This window comes from Scatophagus argus, chromosome 16 (genome assembly GCF_020382885.2).
Source record: "Scatophagus argus isolate fScaArg1 chromosome 16, fScaArg1.pri, whole genome shotgun sequence".
NCBI lineage: Eukaryota > Metazoa > Chordata > Actinopteri > Scatophagidae > Scatophagus > Scatophagus argus.
The window spans coordinates 8486378-8513012 of NC_058508.1; the positions used below are offsets into that span (position 1 = coordinate 8486378).

The 26635-nt window shown below is 41.2% G+C and overlaps 1 protein-coding gene across 3 annotated transcripts in view; it reads right to left on the reverse strand.

The window, feature by feature from the left end:
* The window catches only part of prkcbb (protein kinase C, beta b), a 90596-nt gene that overhangs the window by 38532 nt on the left and 25429 nt on the right, over window positions 1-26635 (reverse strand). For all 3 annotated transcript variants that reach the window (XM_046414537.1, XM_046414535.1, XM_046414536.1), the window contains exons 4-9: window positions 22411-22493; window positions 12739-12850; window positions 12233-12361; window positions 4158-4314; window positions 3380-3514; window positions 649-745 (exon numbers count right to left, since the gene is read on the reverse strand). In XM_046414537.1, coding sequence (XP_046270493.1) covers window positions 649-745; window positions 3380-3514; window positions 4158-4314; window positions 12233-12361; window positions 12739-12850; window positions 22411-22493 — 713 coding nt within the window. The remainder of the gene's footprint in view (window positions 1-648; window positions 746-3379; window positions 3515-4157; window positions 4315-12232; window positions 12362-12738; window positions 12851-22410; window positions 22494-26635) is intronic.

Consider the following 26635-nt stretch of genomic DNA (forward strand, 5'->3'; position numbering starts at 1 on the left):
ATGATGATGTCCAGCACAGGAGATTCTATAAAACCACACTACATTCATAGAGGAGGAAACAAATGAAATGCAACATTTCTATTAGTAAGTGGAAGCAGGAGGTAGATTTGTTACCTGTGGACAGAGACGGGCTAGCTGTCTCCAGTTTTTATGCTAAGCTAAGCTAACCATCTGCTGAAGATCCTCTAAACCGAGAGCAAATTTGCCCCCACACAGCCCCACTTAACTCTGATCAACACATTTCAGAATGACTCTGATGTTTCGTGAGTTAATGTCAGCAAGACAGAAGGAGAAACGGAAAAGAGGAGAGAAAAAAAGTGGAGAGGCACAGAGCAGGGTTATCCTCTCTACTGCCAAATGTGTTAATGAGTGGGCCTACTGGTCAGCCACACACACACACACACACACACACACACACACGTCTGGACCTGCAGTGTGCCAGACCGGATGGTACTATGAGTGTGTCTGCCAACTGCTAACAGCTCTCCCAGAGAGGCTCTCACTCAGACACACAGAGATGCACAGTGCACACACACACTTTCACAGACACACCATACCGACACATTCAAATACACACGTGCACACATTTATAAAAGCTTCCACATAAGAGCACAGGTGGGCTAAAGGTACAAATACGTCCACACACACCTCAAATTTCTGCCGTAGCTCCTCATTGCCCTCCTCCCCCTCCGGAGCGACGGGAACATTGAAGTACTCCCCTTCTTCCTGGGAGAGCAGCTTAAACCTGAAGAGAGGGAAATATTTCCAGTCAAATCAATTCCCAATTACTTTATACAATTTAAGTGTTTAACTGCTGCCGTTAGCTGAGGCTGCTGACAGTTACTGCGCCAGTTTAAAGTCCCGAAGAATAATCGGCTGATTATTTAGCAATTCACTCTCCTTCACGGTGATGTAATAAAGCCTGACAGAAACTGGCCCAAAAAACACAGTTCAGATGCTCATCATTTAAGAAAATCAATAGAATAAATTTTTTTATATGGGCCTCGTTACAGCTGGGGCCACAACCTCATACCACCAGTATCACCACCACATTTATAGCAAATGACATTGCGATGGCTGTCCATGCTTTAGTGACATAGATCTCAGCTTTTTACTTTGACGTGGTTAATCCTGTTTTCCTTTTTATTCAGGTTTCATCTTGTTGGAAAATGCAGCTCTTGTTGGTTGTAACCATTTTTATCTGCAACATGCTGTTTTAGTGTTTTTAGTTTATTGACTTGTTTGGTGTTTAGCAGTCATCACTGTACGGTGGCTGAGCCGTTAACAAAAAACAACACTTTGAAGTGGCTTAGTGTGGCTGCTGTTGACAATCTACCAACCTGAGATGGAGCTTAACGACCTCAATCGATCAGACAGCTTGACTTTTAAGTCTTTTTGTCTGCAGGATTTCAAATGTGTTACTAGTGCACAACACAGATTTTAACTAATGAAATGTGCTGTGTCAGAGTCTGTGTCACCACCAGGTTTAGCCTTTGATGAAACTTGATGTGCAGTAACTTAAATTGGTCCAAGGAGTGTCTGTTACATCAACTTGTTACATGATATTATTTATTGCATGTTTGTGAAAGACCTTTTCTCTCCTTGAACAGCTATCAGATCAGATTTTTGCTTCAAGAGGTTTTTGCTACTATACCTAAGTTCTTTTAGTTGAAGTATTATTATTACTTTAATTATTATCCATAATTTTTTGCAGCGGTGGATTGTTGTTAGGCAATAAAATTCACACATTCTTTGCAGCTCCTTTGCAGTAGTTCTCAGTCTTGCACTGTCTTAGCGAACTCCCTTGCTGTCAAGTGTGCCCTGCACAGTGTGTCAGGTGCCAAACGCACTTTAAGTAATTCCCTTGCAGCTCTTGCCTGGTGCACTTGAATATGGGATATATTATCATACATTATAGGTGGGTGGGTTAGAGGCCAATCACATTCGCTACTTTCATCTCTCACCGTCAGGATGCACTGACAGTCTGGGAATCCTGTGAAGAAGAGGTTTTCCTCAGAGGAAACTTATTGTTGTCCAGTATGTGCAGATGAGCACATGTGAATAGAGCAGCTCAGATATACTGCCAAGAGCAGAAAGTAGCCATGTGACCCTCTGTTAATTGCACAGTGGAAACATCTAAAGTAATGAAAAGCTATTAAAAACTGCAAACAGGTTGCTGTTTTTCTTTTAGAGAGCTGATGTATTTTTCAGCTAACAATTAAATCTGCTGCTGATGGAGTTACTCAGTGTGAGCCACTTCACTTTATCTCATAACAATTACCATTATATAAAATTAACAACAGAACAGCCATGTACTCTGACCAGCCATAACATTAAAACCAGCTGCTTAATATCTTGTAGGTCTCCCTTTGTGCTGATGAAACAGCTCTGAACTGTCAGGGGAGGGGACACAGGACCTGTGGGGGCATCTGGATGTTGGATCTTATGTGTCTTGTGCATGGAGGGTGGGGCCTACAGGTAGGAGAATGGATTCAGCTATTCCAGTGCATCCCACAGATTCTCCATCAGGTTGGGATCTGGGGAGTCTGCAGGCCGTTGTTGTGCTACTTGAGATATTCCTGAGCTGGTTTTGAAATGTGATGGGGTACATTGTCCAGCTGGGTGGTCTGCAACGTTTAGGTGGATGGTGTGTGAACATCCACGTGATTGCCAGAACCCAAGGTTTCCCAACAGAACGTCACATTGCAAACAGATGATTAATGTTGTTTACTTCACCTGCCAGAGGTGTTAACGGTATGGCTGATTGGTGTACACATAATCAAAGTAAGATTAAGTCAGAAGCTCATCTCTTGCTAACGTAATTTCAAATACTTCCCCTATAGGGCAATAACATATAGAAACGCACAGGACTTTAGCTTTAAACCTCGGCTGTTACGTTCATGTCACTTTCACTCTGTTCCTCCATCTGGCTGCTGGTGCCAGCAGGTGTGAAGCCTTTGGAGCTGCTCATAGAAAACATGCACTTACACAGGTTCTCTCTGCTCTGAACATCAGCTTTTCAATGACATCTCTTTCATACCTCCACCGTTCCACCTCAAAAGCTGGCATCTCATTAAAAACCTTGACAGAGCAGCGTCAGCAAAAAAACAAGAGGAAGACAGAGAGATGTGGAGACTGAACTAGGAGAGAGGGAGGGAGGGAGCTGGAGAGATAAAGAAGAAGAGACAGTGTAGAGATGCTTCAGCACTGACTATCACCAGAATAAAAAGAAGAGCTCCAACTAAAGTATTTCTACAACAGTGCAGTAATGAACAAGGTCACCTTCACTCTCCCTCCTCCCCTACCTGTGCTGTTTCTGTGCCTCACATCTCTCCACCCCCTCCCTCCACTCGTCCACCCATCGCTCCCTTTATCTCACCATCCATCCACTCCTTGCTTCTGGAGCTCCGAGATGCCGAAGGACAGCGATCCCATGAAGTCGTTGCGGCTGGTCAGGTCCCAGTCCCACACCTCCACCGACAGACGGCGGTCCTTATCATACTCCTTCAGGTGGCTGAGAGAGAAACAAAGACAATCAACAGTTGGATGACGTCTGAGCGATACCTATAGGTGTTAACTCTCAAAGCCACATGACAGTGGTTTTGGATAAATAATTTCTCTTCTTGCCCTGCCTTAATAATTTCTGGCCCAGTGGCAATCAGATCCACCTCATTTTCCAAAAACACAAAGTATTATAAAAGCTGTACCGTCTGGCCTGTGTGTAACATACATGTTTGACGCAGGTTATTAAAACTCATCTGGTATTTTGGTTTACAGGGTAGTTGCAAAATAAAAGAGAAGAAAAAACCTTTCAAACTGAAAATTTGCACCCAGATGCCTGAAAATGCAAATTTCAGTCTTCTTCCATGCAAACTGTGATGTAACTTATTAAGGATGTAATTGGAGCCAACGGCAGGAAACAACCCCAAAAGCAAGGTTTTATGAATAGAGGGAGCCAGATGTTTTTATCTGAGCGCCAGCGGTTACACATGGTTGGAAAGCCAAGCATAATGTGATGCTCTTAAAACACTGCACTGAGTGAGAGAGGGAGAGATGGAGAATCAAAGATAACTTGGTAGAAGACTTAATGAAAGAGAGGAGAGGAAAAGCGAAGACAAAGAATGATTAATTAAAACTGTGGTGCAATAAAACCTTACAATTTAAAGGTCTCATTCCAGGTGGGGTTGAGGCAGCACTTTATGGTCTTGGTCTTCTGTTTGCTCTCACTGCGTGGATCTGGGATCAGTTTAAGCTTCACATACGGGTCTGACAGTCCATTGGGGTCCATAGGAACCAGATTCCTGCCCTCTTTGACTGCAAGCAGAGAGAGGAAGAAAAACAGGGCAGAAAGAGGGGAGGAGATAGAAAAACAGAGGAAGAAGGTGACAGAGGGAAGGAGGAGATTTGGATAAAGAAAATGGGAGATCTTAGAGAGATTTGATTTCAAGTTAACATCAGCTACAAGGACATTTTGTGGGAAATCAGATGTTCTGTCAGCTGTATTGATTTTTTATAAACCAAATCTACCAAAAAACAAAAGGTCCATTAGAAAAAAATGACACTGCACTATGAATCTGTAACATTTCACCTGCGTCCACATTGTGAGACAAACAGAAACACAAGGGGCAGAAGATTGATTTAAATCAAAACATTATCATATTGTTGCATATGAAGGTAACCAAATGTTATAAAATGTACAATCACATTAATCTCTTCAGGTCACATTTAAAATATTGATGATAATAACGTAACTTTAACTTTTTTTTCTTTACATTTTCTGTTTCGTATTAGTCTCATTAGATGAAAGGAACACCACCTGCTGTTGACTTCACAGCTCTCGTGTTTCCAAACTCCTGACTCTGAATCTCAAAGACTACAATACTGGAGAAACTGTTCTGGACTTTGGTAAGTCAGTTTCCTTAAAAGCTATGAGAAAAGTAAAATGACTGAGAGAATAATGATTAATCACCTTGTGCATGTGTTTATAATCCACACTACTGATCACTGTTGCACATACTGTGCTGTGGCTACCCTGCACGAAAGGAAGCGACAGGTGAGTTCCCAGGTCCACCCAGAGCAATTCTGCCATCAACTGAGGGTCTTAGAATTTTATTCAGAAACCGGCAGTAACTTATCAACAGCATCATAATTAATATGTGTTAATTGTATGAACTTCCAGTCAGCAATTTACTTAGCAACAACACTCCCCCATTATGCTAACAAATTAAATTAGGCATTGTAAACTTGATGCACCAGTAAACACGCACACGCATACGTACACACATACCAGAACCCCTAGAGTTGTATTGGGGCTACAAGCCTTGAAGGGTGCCAGAGCTGTCTGTAATGACCATGTAGACAGATGAAGGTTGCCAGTTCCAACACTAATCCTTCTTTTGTGGCCGTCTGTTATTGGGCTGTAATTGTATTCCAGTGGTGTAAAATCCCCTGCGATTGGAGTGTGTGTGTGTGTGTGTGTGTGTGCACAATTATTCCTGCTGGTCAAGTTGTGAGGCCACATCCAATTACCAGCAGCTGGACTGGTGCTGCTGTGTCTTAAGCAGCTCACTAGGGGAACGCTCAAGAACACACGTATAATAACCTTTCCCACCCCCTACACACACACACACACACACACACACTCACAGAGTGCACAAAGTACATAACAGATGTAGCTCAATAATTGTGTTCTGTCGCAAATGACAAATGATTGAATGGCAGAGGAAACTGTGATAGGCTGAGGCAGGATGTGCAACGTTGCATATATTAAACTGTGTCAGGTCAAACAGTCACATCATGTAAAAACAGGCTGTGAAACTTTCTAGCTTCCGATCTTTCCTCCTTGAATAGTCAAACGAGAGGCTATCCCTCGACAGCTCCCGAGCAGGAGTTTGATTCATGAGTCAGTGCTGCTCACAGGAGAGAGCAACTCGCCTCACACTCAGGCTTCTCCCTGCCAGAGAGGTGACATTATTTATTCATTACCTTTTAAGAACACTTAAAATCTGATCTGACCCTACACACTGCACAAATCCATCTACAAATGTAGAAACCTAAAAATATATCTTATGATGTCTAAATTTAGTGGGTCAGTATCACACAGAATGTGGTCACACTTGTGGTTTATTTTCATTTCCTTTGGTTTAGCGTTCATGCTGCTTTGCTCTAACTGACTTACATGTTACTCATTCATTGGAGCATTTTGACTGTGACTGGAGGTCCTAACTGACACTGATTGAGTTGAGTTCTGCAGCTGTGGCCTAGAGGTTGGAGAAGCAGATTGTGACCGGAGGGTTGCTGGTTTGATTCCCTAGACAGGTGACTCCCCCCACCCACATTATTAACGGCGGACAGCAAGTGGCCTTTCATAGAGGTTGAAGAGGGGCCTGAAATAGTGGAGAAGGAAGACAACATGTTGAGTACAGCAAAAGTGTCACATTTACAGTCGATATCACGTATTGCCACCTTCTTGGATTTTCATCACAAACGCAGTGCACCTGGGTTCACCTGAAAATAAAGAGAATAAAGGCTTGCTCCACCTAACATAATGCTGCCACATGGGTCAAATAGCTGCAAACTGACACACACCCAGTAAGTCAAAACACTTTTTACAGTTAATAACTGAGATGCAAAGCTCTCAGAGCTGTGGGGGAACACGCGGCATCGCTCCAAACCATGCCTGAAAGGAGAGCTTCCCAAAGAGCTCGCAGCATGAGAAAACCTCAAGAAGTCAGAGAAATTAGGTTTTCATGCTGTTAAAGCGCTATGCTACGCTAAGCTGCGAGAGGTTAACCACAGCACAGACCCACAGCCGGCGTTAAACCCTCAGCGGAGCAGGTCAATAAATATTAGATGATGCCTGTTAAAGTGACCATCAAATGCTGGTTGAGAGGAGCTATAAAGAGGGGTGGCATGCCAAATAGTCTCACAGGACACTTACAGCAAATAGAGCAGGGTGAGTGTGGATGTGTGTGAGACAATGGATATTCTTGAGCATGCACAGGTGTGTGATGTGCATGTGACTTGTGTGTGCATGTGCGAAATAATTGCTTGCATACAGTATGTGCTAATTGCAAAGAGCTTGTATGAGAGAGAGAAAGAGAGATAACGCTTGTGCTGGAGTCTACAGGGAGGACGAGTGGGGGTAAGAGTGCAGTAACAGCAGAATACTGTATGTGCACAGCCGCGTGGGCGTTGGCAGTGCACCTTTTCCCATGCGAAACAGCATCATGGGAGTCTTAGTAGGGTTCTTATGTTCTGCCCAGTTGCTACTTCCTTGTACATGTGCTGGAAAATTAGTTTTTAAGGATGAAAAATGAATCTTGGGGATGTTGAAACACTATTGACAGTCGTGCCAAGCACACGTGTATGTTCGGTTTGGCTGGTTTGTAAAGGTGAGACAAAGTGTCAACAAAAAATCTGAACCAAGAAGACAGATGAAGAGTCTAAATCTGCTTGTGTGAGATTAACATCCGTGCTAACTAGAATCCCAAGGTGAGTTTAATGGCTCTAAAGAGCTGCTGACTTCATGTTCATTTTGCCAACGACACTCCGACATGTTTGGTCAAGCGGTGCATACACCCGAGAGGTTACTTAAGGTGCACAGTGCATCAGGGACTGGGAGCGTATTTGTTTTGACTCTTAACTGTCTCCCCTGTGGTTCACCCCGAGAGACAATCTGTATTCTGTTCACACAACAATTTAGCGAAGGAGATCAGATATTGGTGTGGTGTGGTCTGTTATTCATTTCCACAACATCGCCCATGGTCAATTTTCATTCCTACTCTATAGACACATTTTGACAAGAGTCTGAATAATCTCTGCAGGTTGGAGGAGCTGAAACAACAAAAATAAATTACAAAAAATAAAACAAACACTTTATCGTGACTAACTGGTTAAGCATATTTCTCCAAGTCTGACGTGAGATTTCAATATGAGTGTTCAAAAAGAAATGTTCAGTGTCTACAAAATGTGGCAGGCAAGTGTTGTTTCATTTAGGGGCACAACATACGTGCTATTTCTGATATTTTTAAGGGTCTTTTGGAAGTCTGATATGTTTTAAACTAAGCCAAAACACAAACAGCCAGAGTCATCATTAGTGTATTAAAGCACCAGTATACTCCAACAGAAGTGCTTGTCCAGTGGTTAAACAGCATCTGAATCCCCCCTCTCCACTTCCAACGTTTGACTTTCTTCACACAACTGTGTCTCACTTTTCACGTTAACAACAGACTGCAACAACATAAATGCCTTCCAGGAGCGACAGGCTGATACAGGCCGCACACCGTTATCCACATATTAAAACAAGTATCGCATCTCAACCGTCTCTATGATGACTGCCTAGTCAGCCTGCAAACACTTCTGACCTTCTGATGTACTGTGACATGTTGTGCAAACTGGTTCATTTAGAGTAGCTACACTCCAGCCACTGGGCAACATGTGCAGGACCAAAGCAAGAGAACACCCATCAAGGCCTTTCAGTCCCACGTCCATTTTCCCTGCCGGAGTGTCCTTCAGCTGGATGCTGATCCTCCATCTCCATGGGCACTGCTCTGCCACTGACCCTGAGCTCTGATCTCTCGGTGAGGGAGGAGGGAGGTGACTTCAAAGTGATCAATAAAGTGTCACTTTACACCCATGTCAACTGTTTTGATTAAATCCATAGCACAGATGCATTTCTCAGTGTGGCAGCCATTTCCACCAGCTCCTGCTATGTTAAGCTGCAGAATAATTCCTAGTGGTTCTACAGTTCATTCTCTGTGGTGGTGAGCCTTTTTTTCCCCCAATTCACCGCAATGACAGAGCAAGCTACTGGTGGCTTCACACTGACCCCTATGGACAAAAAATGAGTACAACACCTTCTATTGCCTCATATTATAGCCTGTGTAGCTGAGTGAAAACAACAGTGTAACATGACATTAGTGCATTTTCTGCACAAAAACAATAAGGTGGTCAATGTACTGTGAGACTGTTTGACAGATACAACTAAAATCACATCTGGTAGTTTAGTAAAAGTAACAATAATAATCTGCTCTAAGCAAAAGTCCTGCTTTCAAAATATTAAGAAGAATAAGAATCAACTTTATTAGCAGTATATATATTTTTACATACACATACTGAATTTGACTACAGCATTTGACCCATCCTTAGTCGAACACACACATGCAACACCCGGCAAATTACATGCAGTGAAACACACACAGGAGCAGTGGGCAGCGTCAAGCGCCCGGGGAGCATATTGGGGGGTTAAGTGCCTTGCTCAAGGGCACATCAGCCGGCTAATGATGGGGGGGGCATTTTTTCGCATTAATCACTCCACCACACCCAAATTTTTCCTGCCCGTCTGGTGGGGGAATCGAACTGGCGACCCTCCGGTCACAAGCCGCTTCTCCAACCTCTAGGCCACGGCTGCTCAGGTAAGAGAACTAAAGTATGAGAATTAAAAGCCCAAACCCGCAAAGTGGCTAAGTGAAATTATTAAATAAATGCAGTGGAGTAAAAAGTATGTTTTCCTTTGAGATGTATTGCAGTCGAAGTATAAATTAGTACAACAATAAAGTACAAGTATCTCAAATTTGTACTTCACTATACTCTAAAGTAACTGCCTAAAATAAGAGCATTAACTGTCAATGTTTCTTAACACTTTCTGCCATTCAACTGTTTTATTTTATCCTGTTCTATTATGCAGCACTTGTGAGCTTTAGCCTTTATTGCTGTTGTAGCCGTCGCTGCGTGATAAGTCTGCTCTCTTATCATTTCCCACAGTAAATACCGGCTAATGATCGGTCTGCGAGCGTGGGAACAGGGAGGAGAGAGGAGGAGGGGGGGAGAGAGAGAGAGAGAGAGAGAGAGAGAGAGAGGGATGAAACCCACTAAGACCATAGAGGGAAATTTGCTTTTACATTCAAAAATGGGCACATCCAATGCATACAATTTCTCTTTTTGGGATATTAAGAAAATTCTTTCAGTAGTATTCAGTGGAGATTCGCTGTGCACTCACAGGGGAATCAGTCATGTCTTTCTTTCACAACAGAAGTGAAAATCATGTTTTTTTTTCTTTCAACAGGAGGAGATGTTTTTATCTTCTTAGGTCTGAAAACAAACTTCTCTAACACATACACTTGGTGCTTTTCAGCTAAGGTGAAGGGGGAAAAAAAACAACTAAATGTTTCTTTAGGAGCAACTATGGAAATGAATTGTGGCACAAAGTTGGAGCGCACACGCAGGCTAAAACCGGAACCATTCACGCACTTACTGCAAAATGTAGTCAGACTGCACACTGGATTAGTCACTTTTGAAGTTTTTCTTAAATGGTGAAGGTTACAATATAAGGGCCATTGCAATTATGTAAATTCAACTGATTTAAAGCACAAACTAGTTTTATTTCATACAGCAAGGTCAGAGTGAAGTCATTTCATCCAGAAGTAAACTTACTTCAGTCTGAGGGACAGCATTAATCGATCTGAGAAGCACAAAGCAAAGTTAATGCAAAGTCTCTGCTGCCACCCGCAGGAAAAATTCTTCACTACAAGTAACTACTCTCGATTATTTTCCATTTATCGGTTAAATTAAGTGGCACGTGCGGAAACTCTCTCCCGGGAAAGTGGAGAAATTACATTTTACTTGTCCACATGAGAATGATTTATATTAAACATCAACATAATTTTGCCATATAATAATGTAAAGGAAAAGGCTCTGTGCCTTAACTTAACGTGATGTGTGTCTGAAAAGTTTGAGATCACAATTAGCCTAACAACAGCTGTGGAGAACAGTGTGAACATATGAGTGTACTAAAGATTAATAAGTAGTTTTTCTCGTGGCAGAGCTTCTTATTCACACGGCTGCACTGTAGGAGCACCTGTAGGTCGTCAGAGAGAACCACAGAAACCCAAAAGGCTCATTAAAAGAACGCAGCATCAGCACTCGCAATTTATACTGAGTATTTATTAGATAACTTTGTTGTTTGATGGTGTATTTTTTTGTCTTCAGATAACTGCCTAAACAGCCTATTCCAGAAACAATTTACAACAACAGTAAATGTTAAATTCAACCACCACCGCAGAGGAAGAAGAGAAACAGACAGACTACTTATATACACCCACAGTGTCCTCAGTACACCAGAACACAATCAACTCTCCAATTCCAGCCGTATCATCAAAATCGCTTATGCTCTCAATTCGTAACCCGCAGATGCCCCCCGCCTTTGGCTGAGAGCGGCGAGTCAACAAGTCTCGCTGTGGAGGTCTTCTGAAGGCATTCTGGCAAACGTGGAGCATCCTGCCTTAAACATCATCCTCCACAAAATTTTAACAATATCACTGCTGCTGCCAAAAAATCACTTTCCGAAGCACAAGTAAATATAGTACAGTACAGTGAGTACAATGGATGTAAACACGTATCAAAACAACTCAGACACATTTTCAGTGGAGAAATTTCATCCTGTGTACAGACAGGTTGAGCTTTTAACCTCCATGCAGGGATTTAGACAACTAAAGGCCACGTCTGACAGGATGAGGCTGAATAATTACTTTATCTCTCAGGCCACCAAACTGCTAAATACTCATGATGAAGGCCCTTAGTCGGATGTGCAACCTAATCTCTATTTGTAGAGATATTTGCCTAAAAGAAAACTGTTTCTGTGGGTGAATGTTTCTGTGGGTGAATGTGTGTGACACACTGTGTAAATGGATCTGACTCCTGTCTTTTCGCTTGCTGGCTGGACACATAGTGAAGTAACACATCATTCAGTCTTGAATGAAAAACCATGCAAATGAATCTCATTTACAGGAAAATATATCTTACATGCCATATTTGTTCAATTACTACACTCAGATGGAAATGCAAATGAAAAAATAATAGGAATGGAACATTTGGTCATTACATTTCTGTGCCAACAAAGTGTTTTGGACTAGAAAAAGATGACATCTCAATGCAGACGTTAGCAGACACTTTAATCAGCCCCAAAAGAGTATAGTTATTATTTCTGTTAATTAGCTATCAGACAAACTGTGTTGATTTATGTATTGGCACGTTATATTCATGTGTAATCAAAGTGCATGTCAAGTAGAAATTCTTACAGAATAAACTAAAACTTTCTGGTCTCATATCTCTGGTGCATCCATCCTGCATGTCTGTAGGTCTACCAGCAGAGGGAGACAGACCACTGGTGTCGAACCTGACTACAAGCCGTGGGAAGTGTGAGTTTGTGTGTGCGTGTCTGAAGTACACTTACTGGTAACAGTGAGTACGTTAGTCTTGATCTCAGCGCTGATCTGGAGGCGACCTCTCCTCTCAGTGTGGTCTGTCCCACACAGGCTCGGCACATTGGCCACACAGCGCTTATGGATGTTCATCATACAGTCTGGAAAACACACACACACACGTGCACACACACACAATATACTGAGGTCAACATGAGGTACAATTAGTTTTATAAGGATATATGAGACTATTTTTAAAGATGATACAATTGTGAGTAATTTAAGAACAAAAGATGAACTGTTCCTTAAATAATAATCTAATAGAAATTTATTGTACATGTTAAAATATGTGCTCCAGCTGAGAGAACTGGTGTTATTACTGACATAAGGGTAAGTATCAGTGATGACTGGCTCAGAGTCACTTGTTTTGTTTTATTTTTTTTTACATCAAACCAGCTAAAAGGAATATAAGATGATAGAGTAAACGTGTGCTAATGGCAGCATGATCCATGAAAATCACTCAGGCATGAGTACATACGGTCACATCTCATGCCCTGGTGTATGAGGCCGTACAGCAGGGAGCCACAGTGGTCGCAGAAGGTCGGGCTGGAGTACGTGTGGATCTTAAACTTATGCTTTGACCTCGGGTCCTGGAAGGGAAGAAGGAAGAATGAATCAGTCGAATAAATATTAAGTCACGTTTTCCTGTATTTTCCGTTTAACACACTGTTTGTGTGCTGTAAATATAAAAAGTAACAAATATATATATATATATATATAGAAGTTAGGAGCTAACGTTGCATGAAGTTTGTCAAAGAGGCATTGAACTTAAACAAGAGCAAAGCCACAGGAGGTAAGCATGAGATCATATCAATCTACACACACACACACACACACACAGTATATGTTATGTGGTTTGGTAGGTTGTTCTTTATGGTTAGGTTACTGTAAATAATCCACAACACCTTCCAGACAATCTAAAAACCCCCCAAAAATTACCAGCACTATTTTCTGTTTGATGCTAAAGGTAATAAAAGCAAAATTTGACTCCAATTCCCCTTTTATGAGTATTCATAATGAAAGCATAACTAGGACAGAAACACAGACTATTTCTGTCTGATGCATGTGTGTGTGTGTGTGTGAGCGACAACTGCAGCTATGGCTCAGTGGGCATACACACCTGCACTGTAGTTTCAATGGTTGGCACACACACACACACACACACGGTTGTGTTGGAGGTGGTTGTGAAGCGGTGATGCTTCATTGTACTTCAGTATAGGAGTCAAATTTCCACGTGATCTCTTCAAATCTAAGGTGCTTTGATGGCAACAAATGTATAAATGTTTAATGCTTAATGCCAAAGTTTTTGGGTTTTTTTTTTCTGTAAATCAAACGATTTAGCAACCACAAGTGTTTGGTGTGTGTGTGTCCATGTCTTGCCACCTCATGAGGAGAAAGAAAAAGGAGTTGATTGATTTCTTCCTCTCCTCCACACCTGTCCTGGAAAATAATGTTTAATTTAGGCTGCCTGAATTATACCCAGCTTCCCCAAGGTGTCTTCAGAAGTGTGTGTGTGTGTGTGTGTGTGGCTGCCTGTGAGTAGGTGTGTGGGATTCTTTGCACAACTGTGTATGGGTTTGCATTTGTGCGTGTGCATCTGCGTGTGTTTGTTTCTCTGCAGGTTCTTGTGTTTCTCAAGGACAAGACCAACTCAGGCTTGTTTTTGTTCCCCTGAAAAACAAGGGAACACTGTGCTGCTGAAGCTCCAGCGATGAGCAACAGCAGACGGGAAGCGATATGACGGCTGATGAGCGAGGCCGCCAGCTTCTACGCAAACGTCTCCAAAATTCAGGGATTAATCAGAAAAGGAGGAGAAATGAAGGAAAGAAAATAGTAATAGTAATGTGGTATCTGCATGAAGTTTGTTAAAGAGCCATTGAATCTGAATCATCACCTTTGTGAAGTAATTTCTGTCAATAATTAAATGCTAAAAACCTGAGTGAGTCTGAACTTGTTTCAGGAAACAGTGCCTCTGTGTCCAGACAAGAAATAGACAGAAGATTGCTGTAGAATGAAGAAAAATACTTGATTTTTAGAAAACACTTTACACAAACTGGAGTCAGTGAGGAAATATTCTCCCTGCAGTGCAGATTCTGATGCATGGGAGCTACTACCCTCAACTGGTTTTACTGCAGTGAAGAGAAATGTGTTTAAGTTTCCACGTAAAAGCAGCGTATTCGTAACAGTGTGAAATCCCTGCTGCTGAGACATTTCACCAAATACAAAGAACATCAACCTCATGGTGGTGCTAAAGGTAAAGTCAGGGGGATCACCAAAGTCAGCAGGATTCATCCTCTGGGAAATATGAAGATACGTACAGAACTTTATGGTAATCTATTCACTCCTTAATGAGATTTTCCAGTCTGGATGAAAGTGGAGGACTGACTGACATTTCCATTCACATGATGTTACACACACAAGACAAAGACAGATAAAATTGTTAATAATTATTACATAATAATTCTGTCATATAATAATTCTTTCACACTGCATGATCGATAAAGACGTAAACAAGCCGACTCAGGTTAGCTGTGACGGCTGTGTGTGATTTAGCAGCAGAGCAGCATAACTGTGAACTCCCTGACTGCTTTTTTCTTTGTAACTAAAAAATATTGTGATGTGATGTCTGAAAGGTGGTGCATAAATAGACTTTGTTTCCTTACAAAAGTGTTTCTTATTATTATCCTTTCACACCATTGTTTGTGTGCACTTGACATTTTCTTTCTCCTGCCTGTATGTTGCCAATTTCCCAACAGTTTCAGCCTCTTGCTTCACTTGATTTCACTCACCGAGACCCCACTAATGAAAAGCAGATGGTACGGTGTGGTGGTGCTGCTGGACAAATGAGCGGATTTGGTGGCATATGTTGTGTTACTGGGAGTCTGAAAACTGAAAATCCTCTCATAACATCAGCACACGATGCCAGAGCAGTGACTACCCATTACTCAGTGATAACACATGTACTGTTTTAACTGCTTTATTTTATTTATTTTTTTTGTCATTGTCCTTTCGCTTACTCTCTCTTTTGTTTTATTTTAAATGCACTGATGTCCATTATTTTCCCTGCCAACAACATCAGTCAGCACACAAAGACACACACACACACACAGAGAGCCTGTCATGTCATTCATGATGCTGTGTGACAGGCAGGTTGACAGCACACTGAGTCCTAGCTCGCAGCCACTGTTATGACTTTTTTTTTCCTCGTTCCACTCACTCCTCTCTAGTTTTACTGACTTTCTGACATTTCAACAGTGGCAAGCATTACCATAAAACTGCTGGTTCTCGCATAACCAGATGCTATTCGTGGATTGCTCTCTAAATGTATTTTCTGCCACTAGGGGTCTCTCAATCAAAACATAATAAAGATGTGAGTCCTGTGGGATCATGGGAGTTCTTGTCTTTATTGTTTAAAAAACAAAAAAAAAAAAAAACCATAGCCCACTCAGCTAGAAATGGTGACAGATAAAGTCATGTTTAAATTTTAGCAGAAAAATTAAGTTACTTACTTACTCTTACGTATAATGCAGCTTTTTGTTTTAATATTGACCAGCTTTATGAAAAGAAGGCACGGTTAATCTGAATAGAGACAAAAACTAACAAAAACAGCTAATATATTTTGCCAGCTTTATCTTGCATGTGTCTGATGTGAAACACTGACTGTATTTGTCCAGTTTTTTGGTGCATTAGCTCCTTAACTGCCTTATAAAAAAAATGTATGTTTAGCCAGTTGTGCACAGGCTCAACAAAAAAGTAAGATGTAATGTTGCAGAGGTTGCTGTAGCTTTCCATCCCAATCAATAAAATGCACCGCCATTGCGTTTATCCCCCTCAGGACTGTAATTCCTCCTCTGGGAATGTTAAAGAGTTTCTGTGTGAGAGACTATTCAAAGGGCTTGATAGGGGAATGTATCCAAAGCAATCGTTGGTGGGAAAAAAAGCAGAATAATGGCATCACGGGAGCATTGAAGAATGGATGAGTGATAAATACAGAGTAAGGGAATGAGGAGAGGGCTGAGCCTGGTGGTTTTATCATCACACCCTCCATGTAATTCCTCCCCTGCATATGCTAATCCATCACTTTGTCAGCCCTCCTCCTCCTGTCTCATAGGCTACCTTGTGCATTCAAACACCCCCTCCACCGAAAGAAAATATAAAAATAAAAATCAGTTGTTTTAGCATGCAAAAAGAAAGACACACCTGTCATCCTGTCATCCTGCCATTATGTCACAGTAAAACACCTCCATTTAATTAAAAAAAATCATGAAAAGTTTTTCACTTTTAGAGAAAGATTTCCACAAGTTTAGAATGTAGAAATATCTTAATTACTCACAACTGTCAGTGTTGACTTTAATAATTTAATAATTCTGACATCAAGGTTTTGAAGATTCACTTAATCTGTTCTGCAATTTGATAAAAGATAAAGAAGAAAGGTTCGGCAATTTTACACACACACACACACACACACACACAGACTAACACTCATTTCCTGGAGGCTTAATAATAATAAACATTACTTGCCTAATCCTAACTTACCTTAACCTAACCCTAACCTCAGCCTAACCTTAAAGCAAGTCTTCACCCTAATATCTAATGATTTATGTTGTGAGGACTTGCATTTTGACCCCATGAGTGAGGCGGGTTCTCACAACGCGACTGTGTAAACACATTTTTGTCTCCACAACTACAGGAATACGCATACACACACACACACACATATATTTGTGCTTAAACGCCGCAAATCTCGCCTATATTTTTAAAAAGATGCAAAACGTTCTCCTGCTTTCTCTGATATGACAGGAACAGGAATGAAAAGTCTTAATTAGTGGCACAGAGACTCCCAGTTGTGCTCCAAAGGACGAATAAAAAGAGAAAATGCTCTGCACTCCAAAAATCTCATTAACATGTGTGAAAGGGACCTGCGGTGTCACATCCGTGCATGAAATGTAAACTGAGATCAGCTTTTGAAACGACAGCGCATTCAGAATGTTCTCACTAAATGTATGAAATATGGTGTAAAATATTTTTGCAGAAAGGTGAATGTTTCACACTTGTAACAGCGGAACAGTTGTCCACACTGCAGTTTGTTTCGTTCCGTGTTTGTTTTCCTTCTCGCCGCCCAAAGACATGCAGATTAGGTGAACTATACACTGTGCTATATATATCGCCCATAGCTGTGGAGTGTGTTTGTGGGTGTTAGCCCGGTGACAGACTGTCCAGGGAGAAACCTGCCTCTCACATGCTGAGAGAGACTCTGTGGGGCAGAAGTCATTACCAACCTGTTTCTGCGGTAAACTGAACATAAACAAAATCAATACCTGCAAATGACAACATGTGTTGTTATGTTCTCATATGTTATTACTCCATACAGACTGTGTTTGTTTGTGTGTGTGTGCAGAAACATGTATGGGAAGAAACAAAATGCACATGGACATGTGTGTGGGGGGATGCAGAGGAATCTCACGAGAGAAGAGGAACTAAAACTCAGGTGTGTGTTGTAAAATTCTTCCTGCGAAATCAAGTCAATACCTAATGTAATGTAATGTATGTCTGTCCTTTCTGGAAGAGGGATTCTTCCACTATTGCTCTTTCTGAGGGATCCTTCATTTGTTCCTTGTTAAAGTGTTTTTAGAGGCAAAGGATGTTGTTGGCTGAAGACTTGAAGAATTGGCTTAGCTTGACTTGAGATATCTGTCTAGAAACTATATTCAAAATTCCATGGCATTCCAGGAATCTCATGACAACTAGGTAACCAGTATATCCTAATATATCCTATAACACCAAGATAAGTGTATTTTTGTCTTCTGCATTTTGCAGTCAAGCTAGTTGTACACACATACACACACACGCACACACACCAAGTTCTATACCATTAGCGGGCTGTGGGTATGAAATGTAGGTTTCATTAGAGGATCTCATCCCTCGACCTCTCCCACAGGGAACCCATTCTATTAACCCAGATCTATAATTGACTTCTTCTTTTAAACATACATAGCTGACAGAGAGAGGAAGAGAGGGACTGGCAGGAGGTAAAACGAGAGTGGTGGGCTGACTGCTGCAGACAACATCACTGAATACACAGAATAAATGTTCTTTCTGTCTAGTGCGTTGTGCTTACAGCTGCATCTACATGATGTCCTTTAAAAACATCTGCAGCTTTGCTGTTCCTTCGTGCATGAGACACAGAAAGGATTCAGAGAAATGCATAGCATTGGTCAGTGCCTGAGGAGTGATTATTCTCATTATTCTGATTTAGATGAATCCTGTTATAGCACTGAAACATGTCTGTAACTAATGATTATTTTAACCTTGACCAACCTACTCTATAGCTTGTTTATTGGACTTTGGAGTATGAAAGGTCAGAAAATTGTAACCGTTTCAATGAAAACACCATATCTTCTTGATTTTTCAGACAAAACCCAGAAATATTCAGCTTACTGTATTTTATTTTTTGAATTTGCTGCCCCCTTTAATGTGATAATTTATTGCTGTTGATTATTTCAGCTCTACACTGACAATACTGGCACCGGGAATATTTTGAATTTCTAAATAATTTGTATTACTTATTACAGAGCCTTACGTCTGAGTTTGGACATTAAATGGTGGCACTTTAGTGTACTGAAAATGTCCTACAAACAATAATGTGCCTCTGCGATCATCTGAATATTCATGATCGTTTTCTCTTAGAAACAGAGAAAAATGGAACCCAATGAAGATTTCTATAATCTTGAGGAAAAAAGCACACCAGAGGGGGAGAAAAACACAGCTTTGGTTTCCTTTGGCAGCACAAAGGAAATGCTGAATCTTAAACAGCACGACTCGGCCTACCCATTCATTGTTGTAATTAACTATTTGACAGATGAAACTGTTGAGGAGGCCTAAATATGTTGCATGATCAAGCCAAAATGACTGCAATCTAACTGAAAATGTTCTCAGTGTCTCAAGTTCATAAAGCCATTTCTATGTAGATGTGTGTGGGTGAAAACATTTGCCAAGCAATGCAAATCTGACACCATTACTAGAAAATCTTCCCCCAGCTGTTCTATAATGTTCCATGAGTACTTGCACGAGCAAATAATATTATTTGATCATTAATGAGGGGAACGTGTCTGTCATATTCCCTGACTTCTCCAGAGAATCGATCAAATCCCTCTTTTTTTTTCCTGTCCTGCGTAGGTATATGACAAAACTTCCTTATATTCAAGAACTTACATGACCAGTGTTAAAAGTCTGAGCATTGTGAGCCTCCTCAGAGCAGGCTGCCTGCCTTTCTTTTTTTCTCTCATATTTAAATAGGCATGTAGTTTGGAGTAGAGATACGCTCCGTTCCCGCTGTGCAGGAACTGAGGTCATAAGACCATGAACTCATTAAGAAAATGACATCGTGGGGGTTGTGAGGCCCCATAATTAAGAGCAGGGGACACCCCAGGTGGTGTGGCATTTAAATAGAGGATGTACAGAATAGCTAGAGAAAGAGGGAGGGAGGGACGGTGGAGAGAGAGAGACAGGGAGAGGAGAGTTAAATGTATGCCAAATATAGAAACACAGAGCTAGAAAAAGACAAGGCGGCAGATACATGGAGACTTGAGGTGACCAAAGAAGAAACAGGTTGTCTGCTAGTTCAAAAAAAAATAAAATAAAATAAAAAAAAAATAATAATAATAATAAATCAAGTAAAAGGCCTTTGAAAAAGTTTTTAAGGAGGTAAAGGAGTAATCTTGGGAATTCAGCTACTTTTCAGCCTAGTGTATTAATGTGCCCTTGTGACTCTATAAGACGTCCTGACTTTGCACTCATCATGTCCACATCAGAGATACCTGGAAATGAGGACTTGCTCAGAATGTGTAATTCACCTGATGTCATGTTATGTTAGTCCACTGATCAACAGCAATGACACAAAAGAAAGTGAGCAATGTGCCCACAAAAGGCAGTGAAGAAGACTGCAAGGAAAGATGGAGATAAATTGTACAGGAAGTGAACTCACTATTGGGAAATGAATATTAAAAATCTGTAAAAATCACACTAATTAACATTAAATCTAAATAAAATTGTCAACACTATAGGAGGACGAGAAAAACATCAGAGGAAGAAGTTGGAAGGAGTAGAATCAGAATACGTCAGGCTGCGATGGCTGCACTGTACACCTACAGGAATACGGTTAAATGTTATGAGCCACGAAGCTGCGGACGAGCCAGTCACTGTGACACAGCTGCTCATGAGCTAATGCAAATTAGACTTCATGCTTTGCCTCAACTAACATTAACTATTTTAAAGATTAAAAAAAAAAGAAAAAGCACAATAGAACACATCATTTACAAAATACTTTCTTTAAGGTTTTATTTTGAAGGGCTCCTATAGACTTTCTAAGAGCCTGCGGATAATGGAAAAAAAAAAAGATTTTAGAAAAACTTTAAGGTGTATTTAGGTACCCAACCCTGGCAGTTTATGTCCCCAACTAAAATGGAAGCTATCCAGCACTCAAACAGCGCTAAGAAAGAGTGAAAATGAAGCAGTCAGGTGAAAGAAGACAAAAAAGAGGTGAGATAGTTGTTAGAAATACGCATAATAAAATGAGAGAAAAGGCTGTAGAGACTTCTCAGCTATACAGAGCACTCCACAGGAAGCCAAACAGCGTGTCCTCTGGAGGCGGCTCACTAAAGGTACTTGTCAGACTGAAAGAGCACTCCAGAGGGAGGTGAGGACATGGCTGAGGAAGTTAGAGACCCCGGGGTTTTAGATGGCAACCTGAGAGTGCTCTTCAGAAAAGTGAAGGCAACTAATTTTGTACGCCTGATAGGACAGATTAGAGAACAATAGAAATCAGAGAAAAGGTTATTTCTCAGCTCCTTGTGACAGTGGATGAGATTATAATAAAAGCAGCACTTCAAAACGAGAGGTGAAGACAATGTTGGATGAGAATTAATATCTTAAGAACAGGCACGACTTCTAACCACCAACAATACTCTGTATGTGCATAAAATGGCGCACATTTGTTTCATTTGATGTCAACTGATATGAACTGGGATATGGCTTATACAGAGCACTGGAACACAACACCACAGAGGGGAACATCAGAGTCAGTCATTTAAGGAATTGAACCTAACAGATCAAACAAGACTCACAGGAATGGACAAGACAGCAGCTACAGAAAGACTGCTGCTACTTCATGAACCAGGGGTGTAAAATTTTAGGGAGTAAAATGTTTTCTTCATGGAGATTTCTATATGGTGAACTCCACCAAGCCCAGAGGGAAATATCTGGCTCTTTAACTGCTAAATGTTCCACTGTGGTCACCAGCTTGTTGCTAACTGTGTCAGTCTGCTGTTTGGGATCTACCAGGACATTTTAACTGCCTGCTGCTGAAAATGATCCCAGTGAGAGGGGGAAAAGACATTAGCTGTTGTGTTTCATGAAGGAACTGCTGAGTCAGGTCAAAAAATCAATTGCTAACATAAAAATATTGATTACAGTTGCTTTAACATAATTTATTTTATCGGTTTGATGTTTCTTTCTTTTGGCTTGCTGCATCACGTTAAAGATCATTTGGGGTTAAGATAATACAAAGCAGAATGTTCTTATTACATCCCCCGTGAGTCGCAGCAACAGAAGCCTTTGAATAAGAACTAAATATCATAGCATCATCTCTTACCATCTCAACCACAGTCTCATTTGTTTATATGAATTAAAGCATCTATTTTATTTAATTTGCCAGTGACAAATGACATGCAGTGTTATAAATGTGCAAAAGGCTTCCAAAAACCCCCTCCTATTCCCCATCATGAACAGCATGTTCTTCCCTTTCACAGGGGAAGTCGACATTTCCCACTGGCCAGTATCGGTCGTACTGGGTGGCTTTGGGTGTTGCAGTTTATATTTAATTTCTGCAGTATTGGTCCTATCAAATGTAAACACTTGAGAATTCCTTGTGGAGTGTGTGTGACGGTACAGTAAAACTGTCAAGACAGGAAGAGGAAAGAGAGAGAGAGAAAAAAAACTGGAGGCAGCTCAACCGTAACACTGGTGTTGACAGGTGACGGGGGCTCGTCTCTGCGCTGTCTCTCTCGTCTTCCATATGCCTTTCGCTGCTCACACTCGAGCTCACACCGTACGCAGGCATGTGATTTTAAATGATTCATTTGTCTGTACTCACATCTGATGCAGGTCCTTTATCAGCACCCGGACAGGAGAAAGTGACGAACTCATGGCAACGTTTGTGAACCACGAAACAACACACTGTGGAGAGAGAAAGACACAGAAAAACGCTGGCTTAGGTTAAAACGCATTTCACACACTGTACACAAAATATAATGTCATTTGGTAATCAAAGAAAAAAAATGCTCTAATTCTTTCTTTACCTTTGCCCAGTAAGCACATGTAACATTTCAGCCATTTCTTAGTTGTTCCTGAATGACCCCTTCCAGGGTAGCCAAAATGGTTTCTTTATAACCGTGGTGAGTGATGAGCTAATAGCTGTAAGTACATTTTAAACTGTGTATTTGCAAGGTATGTTTAAGTGAGAAAAACTGATTTTTTCTTACAGTATTTAAAGGAATCCCACTCTTTTCATCGGAACAGAGTGAGTTAAATGTATCTGGTGTGAACGAGTCGCACAAAATGAGGCGCGAGGTTCCTCATGGTCACAGCTGACTAAGAAAGAACTTTAAATTGGCAAATTGCAAAAGTTAAGTTTAAGCAAAAATTATTTATGATTTTGAGCTGGAGGGTTGATGAAAGCTCAATTATTTGGCCATCAGAAACAGCATTCACTTAACCTATGAAAAGCTTTAGCAGTGATAAATGTACAGAGGGATTGTGCTTCTGTCTTACCACCCACACACTCTTATTGTCACTCCCTCACTGTTGACTCATTGTCAGCTACTCTGGATAAGAGGACCCTCTAAATGCCTACAATGTAATGCACAATGTAACCTCATATTTATATCTTCTGATTAACCGATTTCCCATGTGCACAAAGTTTGCTGTCAACAGAACTGAAAAATCTGCATTTACATCAATTTCAAGATTGTTTTTTTTCCTCTCTCTCTCTCTCTCCAGGCACATATTTGAAGAACACGCACACACATAAACACACATGAAGGATCAAAGAGCGTCTGTACAATCAGAATCTAAATGAGACGAGAAGCGGAACATGGCTCCACTTTTCAGGCTGGTAGCAATCAGCGGTGCAGAAACATGTGAAGACTTCGATGCACAGCGAGCCTGTCATTTCCACCCTGATCAATGTCAGCTCTACTGACAGGCAAGACGAACAGGAAGGCTAAATATATCTCCCAATCGAACACACACACACACAGTCCTTATGATTGCGCCCCAGAGTATATTTACACAGTGAGTATATCTGAGTGATACAGAGCAGTGCTGTAAATGCACTGAATAACAGAGATGTTGATGATAGCAGCAGCCAAGACAGGTTATAGAGCGACTACTAAAAATAATAAAGCTTATTTGCATTTTCTTGCTCTACTGCAGGCTTATGAAATTTTGTAAAACCAATGTGGATAAATTGTAACTCCACTAATGGTGAGTAGAGTTACAACAATGACTTAGTTAATAGATTAGTTTAAAATGAACTTTAATTCATCATTTAAGTAATTTCTCAAGACGAGAAATATTAAATATTCTGTGGTTTCAGATTTGTTACATTTCCCTGTTTGAATGTGAGAATAAACTGAACATCTTTAACTTCTGGATTTGCTGGTCAAACAAATTATATCTGAAAATGTCCCCTCGGACTTACGGAAACAGCAAGAGCAAGTATAACATGCAATATCTAAAACATTTTGGGCACAAAGGTCTTTATTGTTAAGTTCTTTATTGTTATACACCACTTCAGTGTAGTTGTCAACCACTCCAATACATCTGAGAGAGCAATATGTTGCTACATGTATCCTACGGCTGTGGTTACTAGCGATTTTACTCTTTCTTCTGTGTCTCGGTTCTTGATGTCGAGCCTTAACATTTGAATTATACTTGGCAATTAACCTGATACTTACAGTGGAAACTGCAGTGTCTATCACGGCAAATAAGGTACCAGTTGGGACTGTGACTGCTGTATTACATAGATATATTTGATGCACAGCGGCACAATCTGTGCTACTACGTACTACTTTTAAGTATTTGCATAACATCAGTCATGGTAAGGGAAGGTCTCAAAGGCATGGAGGGCGCCCACAGATCTGAATAACAGCACACTGATTTTCCCTCTGCACTTTTGTATAATACACTGATACTATCAGTGATCAGATCAGATATCTTCACAGTCAGTGGTCTCAACCGGCCCATTAACATATTTGGAGACCTGCCATTCTGTCACACTGTATCTAATTGTATTGTATTCTATTGTCCAACATGCACTGATCAGAGAGGTTATAATTAATACAAAGACTCTCTCTCCAACACATACAGACCCACAAACGATGTGCACCTCAATAGTGCTTCACTCCCACGCAATATCCTCTTTTTGGTCACACCACCCACTCACTGAGATGATATCTCACACACACACAGTCCACCCACTCATTCCAATGATATTACAGATTGAATACACAGAGTGTAGAGGGTGGAGAGCCAGAGGTAGAGATAGAAATGGTGAAAGCTGTGTGCACATATTGCTTCAAGGCAACTGCTCTTTTTGAGTATTGCAACTGCCAAATCCATAACCAACACACACACACGCGCACGCACGCACACCTGGCCCTAAAATAGAACTGAACGCTAACCAATGATATGACCCTTGGGCCAAAAAAAAAAAAAACAAACCAAAAAACCAATACCTCTTTACAAAAATATACACGCCACAAATCAAGTGTGCCCTCCACTTCCCCTTTAAGCAAACACCCAGCTATTCATCTATTCTGACTCCATCCACCCAAACAATCACCTCACTTCTCCTTTCACACATGCATTCATGTGACACCACACACTTGTATACAGTGATGGAATATAAATATATATTATATATATATATATTTATAAAAAGCAGGTGGCGTAACCTAATCACAGAGCCAGATCAACTTGTCAAGCTTACAGAGGTCTGAGATCACTGTACTGCGGAGGCAGATGTTTGACTAGCTGTTGGTCTGAAAACTTTTCTTTATACAAAAGAGATGTCCATCCATCCATCCATTTTCTATACCGCTCATCTGTCAGGGTCGCGGGGGGCTGGAGCCTATCCCAGCTGACTACGGGCGAGAGGTGGGGTACATCCTGGACTGTTCGCCAGTCAATCGCAGGGCCAACACACAAAGACAGACAACCACACACTCTCACACTCACACCTAGGGGCAATGAAGAGTAGCCAATTAACCTAATGTGCATGTTTTTGGTATTGTGGGAGGAAGCTGGAGAACCCAGAGAAAACCCACGCAGGCACAGGGAGAACATGCAAATTCCACACAGAAGGGCCCAGACCGGGATTCAAACCTGGAACCCTCTTGCTATGAAGCGACAGTGCATTGCCATGTTGCCAACTACGTTTAATATGACATTTGTAAAGTTCACCATGCCCTCTTCCTGTCTCCCCTGCATTGTATCTCATAAGGCTTCCAGGTGGTCTACTGAAGCTGAAAGCCATGGCAGACTCTTCCCAAAGACTTCCCCAATCCGCAGCCTCATCTGCCAGTCAATAATAGATTTCGTATTGAACGAACAATTATTTTTGCACCTCTATTAATGATCTCAGTTGGTCCCTGGAAGAAGCATCAATCATTTTGTTACCATTCAACAGATGGAACTCCAAAATTCTTGTTTTGTTGTCTGAATGCAATGGTGTCTTCCCAGACTCTGTAATTATTTCCTGCCTGTATACCTCACAAAACCCTACTCCTCATCATCCTCCTCCTCTCCCTCCTTTGCCCTCTTGGTGCCCTCCATGTGCTGGTCTCAGTCTCACTCTGGTGCAGCTGGCACCCTGCCTACGTGGCTTCATTATTTATTGTATATATTAAATATCCATGGAAACTGCAAGCACACACAAGCAGCCCAGTTCCAGCTTATCTATGTCTTTCTCTCTGCGCCATTTCTTTCTCTGTCTTCCTTTTTATTTTTTTAAAATTGCTTGTTTCTATCTCTCCCCTCTCTCATCAGTCTGTTGCATCACTGTGGCTGCGACCAGGGCTTAGGTCACAGCAGAGGTAAGCAGCCATGCAGTCTGCCTGTATACCTGTAACACTGGCTGGGCATCACATTACACTACAGGCTGAAGTTAGCACCCCTGAGGAATCCTTCCTCCCCTTAGTTAGTTTTTGTGTTGATGTTGTTTGTACATGTAAAACCAGCTTCTCCGATACGTCACTGAAGCTCTCCCACTACCATCTCTCCCCCGTTAATTTTGTGACCTGTGTTACTGCGACGCA